The 21,510-nt window shown below is 64.9% G+C and overlaps 2 protein-coding genes across 2 annotated transcripts in view; both read right to left on the bottom strand.

The window, feature by feature from the left end:
• CROCC (ciliary rootlet coiled-coil, rootletin) overlaps positions 1-14,496 on the bottom strand; it is a gene marked incomplete at its 3' end in the record, with an annotated part of 17,095 nt that extends 2,599 nt beyond the window's left edge. Inside the window, 31 exon segments of the mRNA XM_082009216.1 lie at positions 506-774; positions 1,081-1,295; positions 1,390-1,587; positions 1,707-1,949; positions 1,951-2,123; positions 2,982-3,102; positions 3,188-3,315; positions 3,837-4,173; positions 4,636-4,803; positions 4,909-5,068; positions 5,174-5,412; positions 5,482-5,613; positions 5,848-5,982; positions 6,062-6,163; positions 6,248-6,399; positions 6,879-7,006; positions 7,087-7,280; positions 8,048-8,416; positions 8,964-9,108; positions 9,261-9,422; positions 9,932-10,110; positions 10,191-10,337; positions 10,466-10,561; positions 11,841-11,937; positions 11,993-12,235; positions 12,339-12,445; positions 12,745-12,910; positions 12,993-13,084; positions 13,178-13,261; positions 13,343-13,528; positions 14,329-14,496. Coding sequence (XP_081865342.1) covers positions 506-774; positions 1,081-1,295; positions 1,390-1,587; positions 1,707-1,949; positions 1,951-2,123; positions 2,982-3,102; positions 3,188-3,315; positions 3,837-4,173; positions 4,636-4,803; positions 4,909-5,068; positions 5,174-5,412; positions 5,482-5,613; positions 5,848-5,982; positions 6,062-6,163; positions 6,248-6,399; positions 6,879-7,006; positions 7,087-7,280; positions 8,048-8,416; positions 8,964-9,108; positions 9,261-9,422; positions 9,932-10,110; positions 10,191-10,337; positions 10,466-10,561; positions 11,841-11,937; positions 11,993-12,235; positions 12,339-12,445; positions 12,745-12,910; positions 12,993-13,084; positions 13,178-13,261; positions 13,343-13,528; positions 14,329-14,463 — 5,302 coding nt within the window. The 5' untranslated portion in view covers positions 14,464-14,496.
• A 2,817-nt stretch (positions 14,497-17,313) lies between these two features.
• On the bottom strand, positions 17,314-20,860 carry NECAP2 (NECAP endocytosis associated 2; the record flags this gene model as incomplete). Its single annotated transcript, XM_082009503.1, has 8 exons — positions 17,314-17,362; positions 17,740-17,821; positions 17,965-18,142; positions 18,531-18,639; positions 19,217-19,298; positions 19,766-19,870; positions 19,975-20,075; positions 20,754-20,860. The coding sequence occupies 8 exons, from the start codon at positions 20,858-20,860 to the stop codon at positions 17,314-17,316; spliced, it is 813 nt and encodes a 270-aa protein (XP_081865629.1).
• Positions 20,861-21,510: the final 650 nt, after the last annotated feature.

Raw genomic sequence — 21,510 nt, 5'->3', positions numbered from 1 at the left:
ATATAGAGATCTAATATAGAGCAGATAACAGAAAATAGAGCAGATAATAGAAAACATAACTATAGCAGGTAGTATAAGATCTAAAATATAGCAGATAATAGAAAATAGAGCAGATAATATAACTATAGCAGATAACAGAAAAAATAGCAAATAATAGAAAATATCAAATATAGCAGATGATAGATAATAGAAAATAGAGCAGATAATATAAAATATGAATATAGCAGGTAATATAAGATCTAAAATAGAGCAGATAATAGAAAATAACAAATCTAGCAGATAATAGAAAATATAGGAGATCATATAAAATGTAAAATATAACTACAGGAGATAATAGAAGATCTAAAATATAGGATATGAAATATTAAATATAGAAGATAATAGAAAATATAGCAGATAATATGAATATAAAATACAGCAGAGAATATGAATATAAAATACAGCAGATAATACCTCTTACGCGCTCTCGCGGCCCCACGGGGGTGATGCTCTGCACGGGGCCGACCCCAGGGGCACCCAAGGGTGCCCAGCCGCGCTCTCACCTTGTCCGGGGGCGTCTTCAGGGCGCTCGTGTCCTTCTCCAGGCGCAGGGCGACGCGCTCGGCCTCCCGCTTCTCGCCCTGCGCGCGGGCCAGGGGGGCGAGAGGGTGCTGGGGTTGTATGGGGGGTCCGTAGGGCGGTGGGGGGGGCAAGAGGGTGCTGGGGCCGTATGGGGGGCAAGAGGGTGCTGGGGCCATATGGGGGGTCCATAGGGCGGGGGGGGGCAAGAGGGTGCTGGGGCCGTATGGGGGGTCCGTAGGGCGGTGCGGGGGGCAAGAGGGTGCTGGGGCAGTATGGGGGGTCCATAGGGCGGTGCAAGGGGAGCAAGAGGGTGCTGGGGCTACATAGGGTCCATAGAGTGGTGCAAGGGCGGGGGGGGGCAAAGGATGCTGCGTAAAGGTGTGCAGGGGGCTGCAGGGGGGCAACGGGGTGCTGCAGGGGGTCTGCATCGGGATGCAAAAGGCTGCAAGGAGCTGCAGGGGGGGCGAAAGTTGATGACGGGGTGGGCCAAGGGTTCTGCGTGGGTGCAAAGGGTGCTGCCCAAGAGGGGCAAAAGGGCTCAGGGTGCTGCCCGGGGCCAAAGGACGGCAAATTTGGGGCCCGCCCACCTTCCCCCCCCGCCTCACCTCCTGCTGCCGCCGGACCTGCGCCTCCAGCTCCTCCTTGCTGCGCTGCAGCGCCCGCAGCTCCGTCCGCAGCGCTCCCTTCTCCTCCCGCGCCTCCGCCAGCGCTCGCCGGGCCGCCTCCAGCCCCTCCTGCGACGGCACGGAGGGGGGACACCCCCGCTGACCCCCCCCCCCCGAGCAACGGCACCCTGGCGTCACCCCACCCTGAGGTGCCCGCTCCCACCTGCAGCGCCCGGCGGTCCAGCTCGCCGGCGGCCAGGGCGCTTTGGAGCTGCAGCAGCCGCTCGTGGGCCGCGGTGCCGTCGGTCAAGGTCGCCGGCGCGCTCGGCGCCTCGTCCTTCGAGCCGCTCTCCGCCAACGCCGCGCTCAGCCGCTCCATGGCCAGCTGCAGAGAGCCGGCGCGCTGCTCGCTCTCCGCTAGCTACGCCCCGGAGCGCCGGCAAAATCAAACACAACCGTCCAAAAAAAAAAATTTAAAAAAAAAAAAAATTAAAATAAGAAGCCGCGCCACGGGCGATTGAGAGGAACGGGCGCCGCTACCTGTTTCTGGAGCAGCTCGCCGCGGTCTTGCATCGCCCGCGCCTCCGCTTGCCGCTCGCCCAGGGCCGCCCGTGCCCGCTGCAGCTCGCCCTCCAGCGCCCGCTGCCGCAGCTCCAGCCGGGCGCTCCGGCTCTCCGCCGCCTCCAGCCGCCGCTTGGCAGCCTCCAGCTCGGCCTCGCCGGCCCGCGCCGCGCTCCTCCGCTCCTGCGAGGCACGGGGCGGGTCGGGGCCGGGGGGGGGGCAGGATGTGACCCCCCCCCCCCGCCCCGGCGATGCCCACCTCAGCGGCCTGCAGGCTCCGTTCCAGCGCCGCCACCTTCTCCCGCAGCGCCCGCCGCTCCCGCTCGCCCCGTCGCAGCGTCTCTTCCTGCAGCAGCAGCGTGGCCTGGGCGCTGCTCAGCTCCCCGCCGCGACGCCCTGCCAGAGCCGTCCCCACGTCACCCACCTTACCGGGGCTAAGGGGGTCCGCGGGGGGGCTTACCGGGGCTTGGGGACGCCCCCCCCAGCATTTATGTGGGATGCAAAGGGGCTTTGCCAGTTTTACTGGGGATACAAGGGGAGTATTAACAGTTTTACTGGTTTTTACGGGGGATGCACGGGGCTTTTACCAGTTTTACTGGGTTTACAGAAGAGCCATGGGGGGGGGTTACCAGTTTTACTGGGGCTATGGGGTCTGCACAAGGGAGTTACCAATTTTACTGGGCTGTATGGGGGATCTATAAGGGGGTTTACCAGTTTTATCGGTGTTTATGGGGGATGCAGGAGGGTTTACTGGGCACGCGCAGAGGGTTTACCAGTTTTACTGGGGCTTATGGGCAACGCACGGGGGCTTTTACCAGTTTACTGGGGTTTACGGGGGATGCACAGGGGGGTTTACCAGTTTTACTGGGATTTATGGGTCTGCACAGAGGGGCTAGAAGTTTTACTGGGGCTCATGGGGGATGCACAGGGGCTTTACCCATTTTATTGGGGTTTACAGGGGAAGGATGGGGACTTTTACCAGTTTTACTGGGGTTTTACTGGGCACGCCTGAGGGTTTTACTGGGATTCATGGGGTTTGCACGGGAGGTTTTACCAATTGTACCAGGATTTTGGAGCCAGGCATGGGGGAGATCCCACTCAGCGTCCTGCAGTCCCAGGCAGCACCATCACCTCACCCCCTCCGTGCCTCAGTTTCCCCAAACCCCCTCACTTGCCAGCGAGGCTCCAGCACGGGACAGATCACCCCAAACCCCACCACTGTGGGGGATGCACCCCAAAAACACCCTCCGTCACCTTCCTCGCTCTCAGCCACCAGCTTCTGGAGCTGCTGTGCCCGGGCGCTGGCGCCGTCCCGCTCCTCCTCTGCCTCCGCCAGCCGCCGGCCCAGGCAGCCCACCTGCACCCGCAGCTCCTCCTGGGGCAGGAAAACGGGGTGAGAAAGGGGCTTTTGGGGGACGATGGGGAGGGGAAGGGAAGGGGAAGGGAAGGGGAGGGCATACCCGCTCCCGCTGTGTGTCCTGCAGCTCGCGCAGGAAATCCCGCAGGGCTGCCCGCACCGCCTCGGGCTCGGCGGCCGCATCGAGGTCTGGGGATGAGCCCGGGCTCCCCGACCCCTCCACTCCCCCACCTGTGTGGGGACAAAACTGGGTGACAGCGGGGCGCAGCACCCAAGGCACGGCCGCAAGCCGCAGCGGGACATGCCCATGGGATATGGGGGACCCCCAGGGATGAAGAGGATGGAGCCATGGGGTGATGGGGGACCCCAGGGATGACGGAGACAGAGAGACAGGGTGATGGAAATGGAGGGGGTGGACCCCAAAGGATGGAGCAATGGGGTACAGGGACCCCAGGGGTGCAGGGGATGCAGTAATGGGGCACGGGGGACCCCAGGGGTGCAGGGGCTGGGGTGATGGGGACCCCAGGGGTGCAGGGGATGCAGTAATGGCGCACGGGGGACCCCAGGGGGGCAGAGGATGGGGCGATGGGGACCCCCGGGGTGCAGAGGATGCAGTAATGGGGTATGGGGGACCCCCAGGGGTGCAGGCGATGGGGTGATGGGGTATGGGGGACCCCCAGGGGTGCAGGGGATGGAGCACCGCAACACCCCCTTCTCCTAAACAAGGACCGGGGGTCCCCAGGGACTCTCACCCTTGCCCGGGGCACCGGCCCGTGCCCGGCCGATGCCCATGGTACGGCGCAGGGCGGACTGGATGCCTCCCAGGCGGGTTTCGGCAGCCCGGCGCAGAGCCTCGCCGCGGACCAGCTCGGCTTCCAGCCCCTGCGCCCGACCCTCGGCCGCGCTCAGGCGCAGGCTCAGCTCGGCCGCTTCGCCCCGCGCCGCCTCCACCTTCAGCTGCAGGTTGCGGGCATCGGCCAGCAGCTTCTTCTCGTTGCCACGAGCTTCCTCCAAGCTGCGAGCCAGGTCCTTCTCCCGCTGCCGAAATTCGCCCTCCGCCTCCGACAGTCGCCGCTGCAGCTGCTGGAGCTGGGGCAGGGGGGCGCGGGGCGAGCAGAAAGGGGGTGATGGGCACAGTTGGGGTGTGGAAGGTTGGGTGACGGGGTGCAAGGGATGGAGCGATGGGGTACGGGGGGCCCCCAGGATGTAAGAGATGGAGCAATAGGGTATAGGGGACCCCCCAGGGACGCAGGGAACGGAGCAGCAGGGTAAGAGATGAGCAACAGGGTGATGGGGACCCCCAGGGATGCAGGGGACAGAGCGGTGGGGAGATGGGGACCCCCAGGGACACCAGCCCCAGAGCAAGGGGATGAGGGGATGCAGGGGACCCCCCGGGATGCAGGGCAGAGAGTGGAGGGCGACGGGGCCAGAGGGGAGGGAGCAGCGAGGCGACGGGGGCACCCGGGGACACGGGATACCAGTTACGGGGCGACGGGGACGCGTCGGGACGCGGGGCACGGGGCGCTGGCGACTCTGGGGGAACCCCCCCACCTCTTTCCTGGCGGCCTCCGTGCCGGCCTCGCTCGCCACCACCTTCTGCCTGAGGCCGAAGGCCTCGCGGCGGCTCTCCTCCTCCCGCTGCTCCTCCAGGGCCACGCGCGCCTGCAGCTCGCCCACCTCCTTGCTCCTCTTGCTGTTCTCGCTGTCCAGGTCCTTCACCTGCCCAAGGGGGCGGCTTAGGGGGCTCCCCGAATGGGTGGGGGCGTCCCCGCCATCATCGCCATCATCATCATCATCATCATCATCATCAATCCTCCTCCTCACCTGCCGGCGCAGCTCCTGCAGCTCGCGGCGGGCGTCGAGGCGGGCGCGCTCCAGCTCCCGCAGGGTCGCCCGCAGCTCCGTCACCTCCCGGTCCGCCGCCGCCCGCCCGTCCTCCACCAGCGCCAGCCGCTGCTCCGTCTCCTCGCCGGCGCGCTTGAGGCTGCGGGGGGGAGAAGGGGCTGGCGTCACACCCCCCTGCTCCCCGGGGGGGCATCGCCCTCCGAGGCGTCGCCCGTCGCCAGCATCCCCTCGCCCCCGGCGTCACCTGATGCGCTCGCCCTCGGCGCGCCGCAGGGCCGCCCGCAGCTCCTCGTTGGCGCGCCGCAGGGCCTCCTTCGCCCTCGCCTCGTCTCCCAGGGCCCGCCGCGCCTCCTGCGCCTGCCGCCGCTGCGCTTCCCGGCCCTCCCGGCTCTCCCGGGCCTCCCGCTGCGCTTCCAGCAGCTCCCGCCGTCCCGCCGCCCGCGCCTCCGCCGCCAGCCGCAGCTGCGCCCGCGCCTCCTCCGCCTGCGGCTGGGGTTTAGGGGGGACGGGACGCGTTTTGGGGGGTGGGAAGGGGGTTGAAGGGGGAGTCACCTCCCGCAGGGCGCCGTCCCGCTGCTTGGCCGCCGCCGTCGCTTGCTCACGAAGAGTCTTCGCCTCCCGCTCGTGGGCCGCCGCCGTCTCCTCCGCCCGCGCCCGCAGGCCGCGCAGCTCCGCAGCCAGGCTCTGTGGCGGGGGGGCACGGAGCCCTGAGCACCCCACCCGGGGCTGCGTGGGGGTCCCGGGGCGGGATGGTGACGGGGAGGGTGCAGGGACGGCGATGGGTGTCGCACCCGAGCGTCCCTGTCGCCAAGGGGTTTGCAATGGGGAGACGGGGCGGGGGCGGGCTTGCAGCCGGAGGGCTCCGTGCCTTTCCGGGGGGGGTGGGTCCCAGGACCCCCCACCAGCACCACCACCCACCTGCTCCTTCTCCTGGTGGCCGGTGACCTCCCGCCGCTGCTGCTCGAGCTCGGCCGTGGCCTCGGCCAGGCTCCGCTGCAGCCCCCGCAGCGTCTCCGCCAGCGCCGCCCGCTCCTCCTCCTGCAGCGCCAGCGCCTGCGGGGACCCGCGGCTCAGCTGCGGGGGGACACGCCGGAGCTGGGACCGGGGGGACGACGACATCGGGGCCACCCACCTGCTGCTTCTCGCTCTCGCGCTGCCGCCGCGTCGTCGCCAGCTCGGCCGCCAGCTCCTCCTGCTGCCGCGCCAGCCGGCCCCGCTCGGCCTCCAGCTCCTCCTGCTCCCCACCAAAAATCACCAGCGAACCCCCAAAATTCAGCATCATGCCCCAAAAAGCAGCATCACGCCCCCCGGCACCCACCTTCTCGTGCTGGAGGCGGTCGAGCTCGTCGCGGTGCGCGTCGCGGGCACTCTGCAGGGCCACCGTCACCGCCGCCGTCTCGGCCGCCGCCACCGCCTGCCGCCGGGCCTGCAGCTCCTGCTCCCGCTCCAGCCGCACAGTGCCCAGCTCCGCTGTGGGGACCCCCCCGCAGTCAGTGGGGACGTCCCTGGGAGGGCAGTGTGAGTGCAGGTTAAGTGACAGGAGTGGGGACATGGGGAGGAAGCAGTGGCAGAGGAGGGCTTGTCACAATTCTGTTGCAGGTGGATGGGGATGAGGATGGATGGGGATGAAGATGGGCATAGATAGCTGAGAATGGGGATGAAGATGGGGATGGATGAGGATGGAGAAGAGGATGAAGATGGGATGGATGGGGATAAGGATGAAGATGAGGATGAAGATGGGGACCGGGATGAGTATGAAGAAGAGAATGAAGATGGGGATGAGGAAGAATAGGGATGGATGGGGACAAAGATGAGGATGATTGGGGATGAAGATGAGGATGAAGATGAGAATGAAGATGGATGGGGATGAAGATGAGGATGGATGGGGAGATGTGAGGCTGGATGGACGGGGCTGGCCCGGGGCGACGGGCTGGGGATGGACCCCTCACCCTCCAGCGCCTCCTTGGCCTGGAGCAGGGTCCGGCCTTCGGCCTCCAGCTGCTGGTTGCGGGCGTCGAGCTGGGCCAGCTGCTGCTGCAGCTGGAAGATGCTGCTCTCCAGCCCCTCCTTCTCCGTCCTGCCAAACGCCGCCAGCCACGCTGCCGAAACCCGGGCTGCAGCGCGGGGAGACGCCCTCGCGCCCCCACCCGCACCCACCTGAGCCCGGCCGCCTCCTGGGCCCGATCCTGGCCATGGCGCTGGGCGGCGGCGAGCTGGACGGCCAGGCTGGCCCCCTCCTTGGCCAGCCCCTCGCGGGCCCGGCTGAGCCGCAGCAGCTCCGCACGCAGCCGCTCCTGCTCCCCTCGCGCTTGCGCCAGCGCCTCGCCCGCCGCGCTCTGCTCCTGCACCGCCTGCCGGGGCGCGGGGCGTCGGCGGCGTCCCCACCGCCCGGTCACTCCACCCAGCCTCCCAGTTACCCCGTGCATCCTCCCAGTTACCCCATGTATCCTCCCAGTAGCCCCACACATCCACCATGGTCCTCCCAGTTGCCCCATGCATCCTCCCAGTTGCCCCGTGCATCTGCCATGGTGCTCCCAGTTAGTCCATGCATCCTCCCCACTCCTCCCAGTTCTCTGTGCACTCTCCGCATCCCTCTCAGTTGCCCTCTTCACCCTCCCAGTTACCCTGTGCATGCTTCCTATCCCTCCCAACCACCTCCTGCCCCTTCCCCATCCCTCCCAGTTGCCTCCTGCACCATCCCAATTGCCCCATGCACCCTCCCCATCCCTCCCAATTGCCTTGTGCCCCCTCCCAGTTACCCTGTGCATGCTCCCCACCCCTCCCAACCACCTCCTGCCCCTTCCCCATCCCTCCCAGTTGCCTCCTGCACCATCCCAATTGTCCCATGCACCCTCCCCACCCCTCCCAATTGCTTCCTGCCCCCTCCCAGTTGCCCCGTACACGTTCCCAGTTGCCCCCTGCCCCCTCCCAGTTGCCCCCTGCCCCCCCAGTCGCCCCGCACACCCTCCCAGTTACCCCTGCCCCCTCCCAGTTGCCCCATACACCCTCCCCACCCCTCCCAATTACCCCCTGCCCCCTCCCAGTTGCCCCATACACCCTCCCCACCCCTCCCAGTTACCCCCTGCCCCCTCCCCGTCGCCCCCCCCCCGCCACCCACCTGCTCCAGGTGCTGGCGCAGGCGCAGGTGCTGGCCCCGCAGCGCCCGCAGCTCTGCCCGCAGCCCCCGGCACCCCTCCTCGGCCGCCCTGCGCGCCCGCTCCAGCGCCTGCCGCTCGGCCGCCCCGGCGCCGCGGCCCCGCTCCAGCCGCCCCCGCAGCAGCGCCAGCTCCTGCCCCAGCGCCCGCGCCCGCACCCGGCCCCTCTCGCGCTCCTCTTCCACGCGGGCCAGGGCGCGACCCAGCTGCGCCTTCTCCTGCGCCAGCGCGGCCGCCAGCTCGCTCGTCTTGGCCAAGGCGTCCCGCAGCCGGGCCTCCTCCGCCCGCGCCGCCCGCTGCGCCGCCGCCAGCTCCCCGCAGCTCCCCTGCGCCTGCCGGGCGGCCCCAGCGTTGGCCCGCGCCGCTGCGGCGCCCGCTGCGTGGGGGCACCCGCTGCGTGGGGGCACCCGCTGCGTGGGGGCGCCCGCTGCGTGGGGGCGCCCGCTGCGTGGGGGCACCCGGTGTGTGGGGGGCACCCGCTGCGTGGGGAGCATCCGGTGCATGAGGGCACCCACTGCGTGGGGAGCATCCGGTGCGTGGGGGGCGCCCGCTGCGTGGGGGGCACCCACTGCTTGGGGGGCACCCACTGCGTGGGGGCACCCGGTGTGTGGGGGGCACCCGGTGTGTGGGGGGCACCCGCTGCGTGGGTGGCACCCGCTGCGTGGGGAGCATCCGGTGCATGAGGGCACCCAGTGCGTGGGGGGCACCCGCTGCGTGGGGGTACCCGCTGCGTGGGGGCACCCGCTGCATGGGGGGCACTCATGGCGGGGGGGGGGTAAGCCTGCGGCAGGGGGGTTGCACCCGCCGCACGGGCTGAACCCGCTGCTCAGGGGCTGCACCCGCTTCACGAGGGGCGCGGGGGGACGACGGGGCACCCACCTTGCCCAGCGCCTCGGCCAGCGCCTCCCGCTCGCCCCGCGCCACCTCGGCCTCCAGCGCCGCGCGGCTCAGCGCCTCCCGCGCCTCCAGCAGCTCCCGCTGCGCCCCGGCCCGCTGCGCCTCCAGCTCCTCTGCCTGCCGCCGGCTGCCGGCACCCACGGGCGCGCCCGTGGGGAAGGGGCGGATTGCGGCCCCCGCTTAGGGGGTGGCAGCACCCACTGAAGTTTGGCCCCCCCCCTCCCCGCTCGTCGGAGGGGCGCCCACCCGTGCCCCCGGCCCCCCGCCCCGTGCCCCCACCTGCGCTCCAGCTGCTGGCGGGCGGCCTCGGCGTCGCGGGCGGCCTCGTCCCGCGCGTCCTCCAGCCCCTCGCCGCGGCGCCGCAGCTGCGCCCGCTCCTGCTGCAGGGCGCCCGCCCGCTGCTGCTCTGCCGCCAGCGCCTCCTCCGCCTGCAGCCGCTCCCTGAGGGACGGACGGACGCGGGTGGGCAGACGGACTGACGCGGGTGGGCGCGCCGGGATGGCGGGGTGCGTGGGGACGCGCACAGACATACGGACATATGTGCGCAGGGATGGATGGACGGGCAGACGGACGAGGCCCCAGGATACAGGGGGATGGACATGAAGGGACGCGTGGGGCTGGACGGACGGACAGATGGGTCAGGATACAGAGGGACAGATGGGAACACGAGGATACAGAGGGACGGACAGGCACAAGGATGCAGAGGGACAGACAGATGCACAGGGACAGACGGACACGAGGGTGTAGAGGGACGGACGGACACACAAGGATGCAGAGGGACGAACGGACACGCACAGAGGGACAGACAGACACACAAGGATGTAGAGGGACAGACGGACACACAAGGAGGGACAGACGGACACACAAGGAGGCAGAGGGACGGACGGACACAAGCGTGCAAGCACAGGGACAGCCGTGCGGGGACAGACAGACGGCCGGCCGGCCGGTACCTGCGCAGCACCTCGGCCTCGGCGCGCAGGCGGGCCACCTCGCGCAGGGCCTCATCCTGCGCCCGCCGGCAGCCCCCGGCCTCGGCGCTGAGCTCCTCCAGCCGCTTCGCCAGGGTCCCCAGCTCCCGCCGCAGGCTCCCGGCCGCCTCCCAGCCGGCCTCCGCCTGGCCCTGGGCATCCTGGCGGGGGGGACACCCGAGGGGTCAGCCTTCATCGCCCTCCTCGTCCTCGTCGCCACCCGCGTCCCCGCCACGCTCACCTGCAGCCGGAGGCGGCGGCGGCGCAGGGCGGCGTGCACGGCGGCGGCGGCGGCGGCGGGAGAGAGGCTGCGGCGAGGGGACGCGGGGGGAGGCGGCGGGGATGGCGGGGGTGACGGCGGCTGCTCGGGGTCCTCTGCCAGCACCGCCTGCGAGGGGAGGGGGAGGCTGGGGTGGGGAGGGGGAGGCTGGGGTGGGGAGGGGGAGACTGGGGTGGGGAGGGGGAAATTGGGGAGGGGGAGACTGGGGCGGGGGCGGAACGGGGAGCCCCCAGCACCTGGGTGACGTCCTGCAGCGTCTGACGGAGCAGCTCCACCTCCGAGCGCAAAGCTTCCACCTCCGCCGGCGACGGCTCCCGGGCGCGCGAGGCCTCCTGCGAAGCCCGTCGGCGCGGCCTCAGGCGCGGCCGCCACCGGCGCGTCGCGCCCCGGCACGCGTCGTGCGACGCGCCTCGGTGCGGGCCGCACCCTGGCACGCGTCGTGCGTCGCACCCCAGCGTGCATCGCGCCCCGGTCCGCAGACTTGGGCACGCATCGCGCCCTGGCGTGGGGCGTGGGGCGTGCGGCGTGCTCTAGCGCGCATCGTGGCTTGGCGTGCGTCACACGCTGCAGCCTGGCGCGCATCGTGGCTTGGCATGCGTCCTGCCCCACTCTGCACCGCAGCTTGGCACGCACCGTGCCCCGGCACGCATCGTGCATCGCAGCTTGGCACGCACCGTGCCCCGGCACGCATCGTGCATCGCAGCTTGGCACGCACCGTGCCCCAGCACGCATCATGCATCACGCAGTGCAGTTTGGCGTGCATCCTTGCCCCACTCTGCATTGCACCTTGGCATGCACCGTGCCCCGGCATGCATTGAGCATTGCACCTTGGCACGCACCGTGCCCTGGCATGCATCGTGCATTGCAGCTTGGCATGCATCGTGCATCACGCAGTGCAGTTTGGCGTGCATCCTGCCCCACTCTGCATTGCAGCTTGGCATGCACTGTGCCCCGGCATGCATTGAGCATTGCAGCTTGGCATGCACCGTGCCCCGGCGTGCATTGTGCATTGCAGCTTGGAACACATCGTGCCCTGTGGATTGGCATGCATTGTTGCCCCGGTGTGCATCGTGCATGCAGCTTGGCATGCATTGTGCATTATGCAGTGCAGTCTGGCATGCATCCTGCCCCACTCTGCACTGCAGCTCGGCATGCATCGTGCCCTGGCGTGCATTGAGCATTGCAGCTTGACATGCATCGTGCCCCAGTGTGCATCGTGCATCACAGCTTGGCATGCACTGTGCACCATGCATTGCACCTTGAGGCGCATCGTGCCCTGGCATGCAGGGCACGACGTGCATTGCAGCTTGGCATGCATCGTGCATTGCAGTGTGGCATGCATCCTGCCCCACTCTGCATTGCGGTTTGGCACGCATCGTGCCCTGGCGTGCATCGTGCATTGCAGCTCGGCACGCGCCGTGCCCTGGTGTGTGTTGCGCATCATGACCCAGCACGCATCGTGGCTTGGCGCGCATCCTGCCCCGGCGCGCATCGTGCATCGCGCCCCAGGCATGCACGACGGCTTAGCAGGCGCCCCGCCCCGGCGCGCACCCTCGCACCCGCGGGCTCGCCACGCATCCCGCCCCCGACCGCATCCCGCCCCGCGCTCACCAGCTCTCGCAGCTGCAGGGTCAGCGCCTCCACCGCCCGCTCCTTCTCCCCGTCCTCGGCCCGCAGCCGCTCCAGCGCCGCCGCCAGCTCCCCCAGCCTGCGGCGAGACGCCGGGCAGCAAGCGGGTTCCCCCCTCCGTCCTGCTGCGACACCCCCCCCCCCCCCCCCCCCCCCCTCTCTGTCGCGACAGAGACCTGGCGGAGCTGAGAGGCCTCGCGGGCGGCAGGCCGCCCAGGGGGCCTTCAGCCTGGCCGGCCAACCTGCGCATCGCCTGCTGCTCGCGCGCGGCGCCCGCCTGGCTCGCGGCCAGCCGCAGGTTGGCGGCCAGGTGAAGGCACGCGGCGTGGGCGGCCCTGCCCGCCCGCGAGGCCTCGTGGTTCAGCTCCGCCAGGTCTCTGTCGCGACAGAGAGGGGATTGAACCCGGGGTTGGGGGGGCGGGGTGTTCCTCGGAGTCCCCCCCCCCCCCCCTCCCCGGGATCCCCCGGGACCCCCCTGACCTCTCGGTGGTGGCTTTCATCTCCCCGAAGTGACGCCTGACGGCCACCACTTGCCTCCAGAGGCCCAGGAGCCGGCTGTGCTCGTTGCTGAAGTAGGCGTTGAAGGACTGCGGCGGGACGGAGCGGCGTGGGCGCCCGCCGCGTGCCACGCCGTGGGGGTCCCCGCCCCACGCCGGCGCCTCCCCACGTTCCCCATCCCTCTCCCGTCGGTCCCCAAATCTCCGTGCGACGACCCATCGCCCGCCGCGGTCCTCCGCGGAGCGGCACGGGGGACGCGCCCCTCCGCCTCGCATCGCCCTCCCGTCACGTGCCGCGGCCCCCGGCCCCCGAAACTCTTCAACAGGCATCGTCATGCCCCACGGCCCCGCGCCCCTCTCCCCGCCACGTCCCCGGGGTCCCCCCAAACCTCCTCCTCGCGCCTCCACTCCGCCTCCCGCTGCTCCAGCTCGTCCCGCGCCCGCGCCCAGTCGGCCGTCAGCTTGCGGATGTCCTCGCTCAGCGCCGCGTTGGCCGCGTTGGCTTGTTCCAGCTGCTCCCGCAGCATCGAGTTCACCTGCACCAGGCTGCTGCTCCTGGGACCGGGGGGGGACGGGCACGCAGGGCCGGAGTGTGGGGTCCCGGGGGTCCCGCGGCTCCCCGGGGACCCCCGCTCACCTCTGCTGCTCCTCTTCCAGCCGGATCAGGGCGTTCTCCAGCTCGTTGCTGCTCTCCTCCTCCGGCTGCGAGCCGCTGGCGTCCAGCTGGCTCTGCGGGGACGGCAGCCCGCTCACCCCAATTTAGGGGGGCGGTTCGAGGCAGGGGAACACATATTCCCCCCCCCCCCCAAACCCAGCGCTCACCGTCAGCCTCTCCTGCTCCAGCTCCGTCGCCTTCTCCAGCAGCTGCTGCTCCGCTTCGCCGCATTTCTTCTTATACTGCAGCACCTGGGCGGCGGGGACCGGGCGGGTGAGGAGGTCGGAGGGGGGTCCCCAAAACTTCCCCCCCTGCCCCGGGGAAGGATTTACCTTGGCTTGGAGCTTCTGCACCAGCTGGGCTTGCCGCTGCTGGCCCTCCTGGTACGCCTGCAGCTTGCGCTTGTAGGCGGCTTGTTCCTCCTCCAGCAGCCGCCGCAGCTCGATGTTGTGCTGCGCCAGGCTCCGGCTCTCGGCCGCCTCCCGCTCGCCCGTCTCCAGCCGGAGGGTTTGTTCCAGCTGGGACGGGGCCGGAGCCGGGGAGTGAGGGGATGCCGTCGGGATGACAACACCCCCCCACCCCGGCACCCACCGAGCAGCCCACCGCTTCGCTCGCGATACCCCGTCCCGGACCAAGCCATGGCTTCGGAGTGGTCCCACGGCAACCCCCCGCGCGGCCGGCGCCGAGACATCCCCCCTCTCCGCACGCCCAGGCAGGGGGTTCACGGGAAATTTGGGGGGGGGGGAGGGGGCTTTTAAGCCAATTTTCAACCTGGGGGTTCAGCGAAGCCCCTTCCCGCTCCGCACCGGGCTGGCTGAGGGATAAAGGATGCTCGGGCGCGGCGGCGATTCGCCTCGGCGTGTTTTCCTGATATTTGCTTTTTTTCTTTTTTTTTTTTTTTTTTTAATAACCAGGCACAAAGAGAGGGGCTGCCCCCCAAAAACCACCCCAGCAGCCCCCCGATTCGGGTCTCCCCGGGAGCCGCGTCCAGCGCCTGGCCGCTACCCAAACCCCTTTTTAATTTCCCCGTTGCCACGGCAAAGGGATGCCGCTTCCCGAAAAACAGCGGGATAAATAAAATAGGGATCGGGGGGAGGGGACACGTGCTCTTTGTGCATCCCGCAGGACAAGCCCCGGCAAGCCGGGACGGGTCCGGACAAGTCGGATGCACGGCCCCAAAATTCCCATCGCCGGGACGTTGCAAGACGCTGCAGCATCTCCCGCTCCAAGCACGGGGAATGCAAAGGTTGCAAGCTTGCATCGCCTTGATTTTGGGGTTAAAATGAGTGATTTTGGGTTAATTTAGTCGGCGACTCACCCGCTCGCTGATGGCATTGTACTTGATGGCCAACTCGTCGCGCTCGGCCCGGCTCTGAGCCAGCAGGTCCTCGACGCGCGACAGCTCCTGCTGCAGGATGCGGTTCTCCTCCTGGAGGGACAGCAGCGAGGACATGGCCGCCGCGACGGCCGCTGCGGGACGGGGACGGGGCTCAGCGGGACACGGATCCGGCCCCGGCACGGAGCCAAGATGCCCTTTGCAGCCGAGAGCTGCTTTGTCCCTTCGGCGGGGAAGGGTCCCCCACGCCTTTCCCTCGGCCGAGGCCACGAAAAGCATTTTTTCCCCCCGCTGCAAGCGTCGTGCAACTCAGGCGCGCTGAGCCATGCTGTCTGCAGTGGCAAAACCGCTGCAGGTTTGCAGTTGCAGTGGCAAAACCGCTGCAGGTTTGCACCCACCATCGCGAAACCGCTGCAGGTTTGCACCCACCATCGCGAAACCGCTGCAGGTTTGCAGTTCCAATTGCAAGACTGCGGCAAATTTGCAGTTGCAATGGCAAGACCGCCACCGAATTGCTTGCAATAGCAAGACTGCTACAGATTTACAGCTGCAATCGCTAAACCGCCGCAGGTTTGCAGTTGTGATCACGAACCCGCTGCAAGTTTGCGGCTGCGATCACGAACCCGCCGCGGCTCGCCGTTTGCACGCGCAACCCCCCCGCAAATCGGCGTTGGCGACCGCAAGACGCTCCGGATTGCCAGCTGCCGTCACAAAAGCGCCGCAGATTTGCAATTTGCAATCACCAAAGTGCCATTTGCACTTGCAAAACCCGTCCCGCCCCTCCCGCCGCGGTTCCGTGGCCTGATCCCGCGAGAGCGGCCGCCAGTTCCCGCCGTGGGGTTGAGGGGGGGGATACACACACGACACCCACCTCACCCACAGCCTTTGCCGCGGGCTCCGTTTCACTCATGGGCTCCCCAAAGGGGTCCGCCGAACCCTGCGCACCCCCTCGCCGCGGCCTCTTTGCCCCGAAGGCGCCGGTCGGGATTTTCGGGGCCCCGTTTTGATTCGTCGCCGATGAGCGGAAAACGGATGCGTGAGCCGGGATTTGCCCAAAATCCTCGCCTTCCCCTCCCGGTGTGACGGCGAGATCGGGGACCCTCCTCTTCCTGGTGGCCTCGGGGGTCCCAACGCCGGCGGCGAGGCCGCCAGCGGCCAACGCTTTAGCATCCGCCGCCAAAAATACCACCGAAGGCTTCCCCGGCCGAACAGGGCTTTGTGAATAAAAACCACCACCGAGGCTCTTGGCGAGAGGGGAAACAAGCAAAAATAAAGGGAAATATTAAAAAAACAACAGTGCCTGGCGCTTCCCCGTGCCCAAAATCGGTGGAAATGTGCTTATTTTGCTGTGCTGTCCCCCCCCCCCGGCCCAGGCAGGATGGTGCTGGCTCCCGCCGGGGAAGGGAGCTCCTTGGAGAGAGTAAGCCCACGCGTTCGTTAAATCCTGGCCTTCGTTAAGCTCATTAAAACCCAGGGGTTTGTTCTGGCAGGAAAAGTCATGGGGTGGAGCGTGCCAGGGTTGCTATGGGGCTAAGGGGTATTAAAGACCCCCCTGGGGATGTGTCCCCCACTGTGCTGGAGCCTCCGCAGCCACCCCGAGGCGGCAAATTTTACCCCCTGGGGTAATTAAGGGCTTTCTGTCCCCACCCTGGCAGGGAAAGCCGCTGGTAAATCCCTGACCCGAGCTCAAAATCCCCCGTGCCGGCGGGCCGGAGGCATCTCTGTCCCCAAAATAAATCAGGGATCTGACCCCGAGCCACCCTCCAGAGAGTGTCAGAGCCTCTGAGCTTTGGGAGCACAAGAAGACTCTTTTTTTGGGGTTTTCCCCCCCACCCTGTTTCTTTCCTTACCTTTCCCTCCCCGAGTCCTTCACAACCAGAAAACCACTGCTAAGCAACAAGCGTCTGTTGTGCTTCGCTGTGTCCGACCCAGACACCAGCAAGGAGGGGGAACCACAACAACAAAAAAAACCCACAGCCCTCTCCAAGCCCACACGGGGCAGGGAGGGTTAAAAAAAAATTCCTATTTGGCATCAAAACCGTTTTATTAGTCACTTTGAAGTGTTACATCTCTCACCTGGGTTGGCACGCTTGCTGCAAGGTTAAGCTCTGCAAATAAAATGCTCGTCATCCAGCTGGAAATGGAAATAATAAAAATCCGAGGCACTGAAAAAAAATAAGCAGGACTTTGTACACTGAAAGGCCTTAATATAAATAGGTAAGAAAATATTTATTTGTTTAAAGAGGAATCTCAACCCCAGCTCTGTCAAAGAGACCGACATTCTGTCCTTCGTGGCATATGTCACTTAATAAAATGTCCGCAGAAAGAAGTAAAAATCCGTCTTGAAAACAGACGGGGTGGGGGGGAAACCAAACAAAACTTCCCAGAGCAAGAAATTAGGAATTTCAGCATCGAAAAGCAGCGGTCCGGCTCCCCACCTCCCACATCGCGGAGTTAAGCGCTCGGAAAAAAAAAACAGGGCGACGCTCGGCTTCTTGACAAGGTGTTCGTCTGGATTTTGCAGGTGAGATGTCTCCAGGAGGATGCTCCCCGCCCAGGGAAGGATTTATCCAGCGAGAAGTCGCCGAGGAGGCTCCATCGTATAAACCTTTAGCGAAAATTACCTTCGCTGGGGCAGCGCTGCGAGCAAGAGTCCTCCTGCTCTGAGCACTCGCTCACCTTCTCGTTATTAAGGAGAGGTGATCGAGCTGACGGCTTTTTTTGCAGAAAAGGAGAAGCCTCCGAGGTTTGCTGTAGAAAATAAAAGGCCCCCGATGCGGAGGGCGGCGGTTCGGAGTGTTTTAAGGCACGCGTTCATTTGCTCTCTGGCACTTATTTCAGCATTTTGATGCTGGGGGCAGGGGATTTAAGGGCAGGAGCGGGGTGTCCCGAAGCCCCTGCTTTGGTCCCGAAGGAATTGCGACGATCCCAGCACCCGGGCTGGGAAGAACAGACGAGGGGCTGGGGTCAGAACTGAACCCAGCCTGTGTTTGCCTGAGTCTGGTTAGAAGCTGACCTGGAGAGAAAGAGAGAGAAAAAAAAGAGCGTGAAAAAGAGGTTTGAGACACTGCAAGGGACCGCAGCACGCAGGGAGGGAGCTGGGCAGCCCGAACTGGGTCCTCTGGGGTCACCCCAAAACTCTCCCCACTGCACAGAGCGGCCCAAGTCAGTGGGGGAAGACGGGTCGTGCCGTGGCACTGGGAGGAAGAAGGCGGCAAACACCCACGGACCTGCGCTGAACTCGTGGAATCTGCAACACACGCTGTCAGAGTTGCTTTTAAATCCCAAACGGGTGTTTGGATGGAGCGGTGCCCCCACCCCAGCAAGGGTTTTCAGCAAAACAAGTAGGATTTGGATCACCCACGTCACCCGCAAACCCCACCACGGCCTCACCCCGAAGCTTTGGCAAAGTCTCCCCAGGTGTCGGCGGCGGCAGAGGGAGCAGCAGCGGGCTGCGGCCAGGACAAGAGGGAGTCTGTCGGCGGCCAGCAAAGCCAGAAGAGAGAAAACAAACACCAGGGGTTATGTCCCACTCTTACTCCCAAATTCCCCCTCTGTTTTCCCAACTTTGATGGATAAAACTGTCTCTAAGAGAGTCATTGCTGCCTGACCACAGACCTGTGATGGGGGTGCCCGGGAGCTGGGTGGGTGTGGAGAGCGAAGACGGACGCTCTCCGGAAGAACAAACTGGAGCAGAAGATTTTCCGCTGGGAGGTGGTGGGAGCAAGCTCAGGCTCCCAGGACCCGCGGGACGCGGTCTGGTGTTCCCTGTTGCTCCTTCCTTTTTCTTCATATTCTGAAAGAAGAGAGGGAAAGTTGGGTGGTGTCACATTTAAATCAAGAGCTGGAAAGCGATTCCTCCCAGCCACGGCGCGCAAAAAGCCGAGCTGCTCTATTCTGGGGAAAAAACTGCTGCGCTGTGACGTCCCACTGCTGGTGGAGCAAGAGGGGTCAAACCAAGGATGGTTTTTTTCCCCTGCAAATCCCCACGACGAACCCACAGATCTGGTTCTGTAACCGGGAACTGTAATACAACCCCTCTGCAAATCACTGCACGGGGCATTATCACAAAGGGCTCTGTACTGAGCTTCCCCCTGCATTGGGATTTCGGGACAAAGCTCTTGCTTCCACTGTGCCACCCAAGGGAAAGGCCGGGAGTGGATTTAGCCGGAAAAGCCCCTCACCGCAATGTTGAGTTTGATGGTTTGCCCCTCCTTGAAACCCAGATCCAGTTTGGGTCCCTGATCAGGGTTCTCGGCCTGTCTGGCCAGCTCGCTCTGCTGCCTCACCCATCTGCAGGAATTAAATAAGCAGAAAAGGACATGTCTACCACCAGCCTGAGACTCTCCCGGACAAATCCTGCCCGAGATCATCCCCTCTGCCCGGCAGCAGCTCTTTAAAGGTGCTGGATGTGATCTGAGACCTTGCCCAAGAGAGTGACATGATATGGGCAGTGCCAGGGGAATGATCCCCACCAGCGGCTGTCAGCGCTCGAGCGGCACAGATCCTCCAGCCAGCAGCACATCCCATCCTGACCCAAAGCCCCACTGTCTGCCAGCGGCTGGAACAGCATCCCACTCCCTCAGGAGCAGCCCCTTATCGGTGGCACATGAAAAAAAGGAAAGGAATTAGGGAATTGTCCAATTTTGAACTGGGAAGCCCAATTTGTGAGCCTGCTGGGAAATACGAGAGAAAGGGAGAGCTGCCTGCACAAAGGCTGCGCAGCGAAACACGCGTTTCCACTTCCTTACACCACGCTTGCCTGCTCAAGCACGACAGGAGCTCACAGCTTCCTCTCCCCTGCCATTTCTGGTGGGCATCCGCAAGAAGCCATCAAGCTGAGAGGACACAGGGAAAGGCACAAACTCACTTAAAATGGTCTTGGAGAGCCACATTGAAGTCAAAAGCATCCCCTCGGTCGACAAAGCCGACTCCGATGAAAGCTCGGCGGCCTGGGGAAGGAGGAAGAATACGGGCTGAAATCACAAAGCAGTGGAGGAAGAGGGATGGGACACCCTGTCCCGCACACCCTTGAGTCTGCCGCCTCCTCCAGCTGGAGCTGGGACTCAGGAGACTGAGATATGGGACTGGAAATATCTTTAGCTTGTTGGTTGCACATATAGGCTTAGTAAAACCAGCTTTTAAATTAATATATGCGAGTCAAAGCAGAGATTGGCGTCATGGCAACAATCCTGCACAGAGAGGCATCCTCACGCTAATGCTGAGCAGCAAAGTTAAACTGTTTTTATTCCCACTGAAGGACAGAGCATGGCTGATGTGTGGGAACAAGATAATTCATCCCTTTGCAGGGAATATTTAGCCCTTGAAAGCAGGAATCCATCACAAATGAGAGCAGCAAGGGCACTGAAGACTTTCTGAGGCGACTCCCCCAACTCGTCCCCCAGGTATTGCGACGTACCGTTTCCATCTTCGATCCGGATGACGAAATATCTGCTGGAGTCTGTCACGCTCTCCACGGCGATGCCAGGGAACTGCTCCACTGGCGCCTGGGCAAAAAGCTCTCCTAAAAAAGAGAAACGGGAGTGGGTTAACGCCAGGGCGTAGCGTCTCTGCGCTGTCTTTCTCCCCACAAAGAGGCGCGGAGCCGTTGCCTTCCCTCCTCCTCACCTGAAGTCTTGTCCTCCAGCTTAATGAACGCAATCTTGCCCTTGGCCGTGATCCGCAGCCTGCCGCTCCATGCCGGCTGGTCCAGCTGCCACTCTGCAGCTCTGGAGAGAGGGCAAACAGCAACGAATGTCTGAGTTCCCCCTCAGGTCCCAAACACCACCACCGACCTATTTTAATGCCCGCATAATGCATCACGAAGACCATCTACTCAACTTCCTTCATTAACAGTATCAAAGCGGCTCAAGTGAGAACCCACGTGCACCCGCGCTCGCTGCGGAAGGAGGTGGATTCATCACAAGGCCTCTTGTTTCAGCCCAAAGCAGCCAACCCCCTGCGAAGCCAGGCGTCAGGTCCCAGCGGGACTGGGCAAGAATTGCACAAGGGGTTTCGCTTCCCTTTCCGCAGGATCTCCAGCTCAAAAGCGGTTTTCTCGGAGGTGCTGAGCTGCGTTAGCTACAGCCTGGCTCTGCCAGGACAACCTTTAGTCCAGGCTGAGGACTGACAGGAGGGGAGCCCTGAAAGACACCCGGGGGATGGAGATACCCGGCTGGGGGTGTGGGGCTGGGATGGGGGGCAGAGATACCTCATGAGAGGCAGGCCTTGCTGCCCCACAGCGACAGGCAGATCCCATACACCTTATGAGGAGGGGACCCCACACACTCCCATGACAGGAGGGACTGACACCCTATGGGGAGGGAGGGGACATACGCCATGTAAGCCAATAAGGGCAGAGGCACCCCACAGCGGGACAGGGCCCACGGGAGAGGGGCAAACCCCACCTGTAGCCGCGGTTGGAGGCCCGCGGCGGCACCCGGTAGACGTGCACCGCCGGCTTCACACACAGCACCGCCTCGTACTCCTCCTCCTCCGCTGCCATGGCCGCCATCGCGGCGGAACTCCGCCCGGCGCCGTTCTGGCCTCCGCCTCGATGGTACGGACCGCCTCCATGGTACCGCCCCCTTTCCCCGGGCGGGACCGAGGACGAGAAGAGGGGAAGCGCTTCCGCACCCGTCGCCGCTGCGCCCCCTGGCCGGTAGGAGGCTCCACTGCGGGGGGGGGGAACTGGTCCCAGTGAGCTGCTCGAACTGGGAACCCGTACCCCGTCGCCGTAAGAGGCTGCACAGCGCCTGTTTGCAGCCAGCTCCCAGCCTGGGCGCTGTCCGGGCACGCTGCCAACCAGGCCTGCTCCTGCAGCACCCTCCCTTCCCTTTAGCTACTCCGAGTCACTAAAAAGTCACCTTTTATTTTCACCCTATTTCACATTAAAAAATAAAATAAAATATTAAAAATAAGAATTAAAAGGGAGTCAGTTCCTGCGGCAGCTGCCAACACACCCTGAACTCCCCTCACCTCAGCCAGAGGTGCCCCCGACAGCCCCTGCCTCCCCGGCAGTTATCGAGCCCAACGCCGGAGGGCGGAGGCCAGCACATGGCACAAAAATAAGTAAAATAAATGAAATAAAATTAAAAATCGCTTCTTTTATCTTCCACGGTGAGAGGCAGCATGGGCAGAGCTCCCAGCCAGCTTTGGAAACCA

The sequence above is a fragment of the Phaethon aethereus genome (genome assembly GCF_964289735.1).
Source record: "Phaethon aethereus genome assembly, chromosome: 21".
Classification (NCBI taxonomy): Eukaryota; Metazoa; Chordata; class Aves; order Phaethontiformes; family Phaethontidae; genus Phaethon; species Phaethon aethereus.
This window is presented reverse-complemented; position numbering and strand designations above follow the sequence as displayed.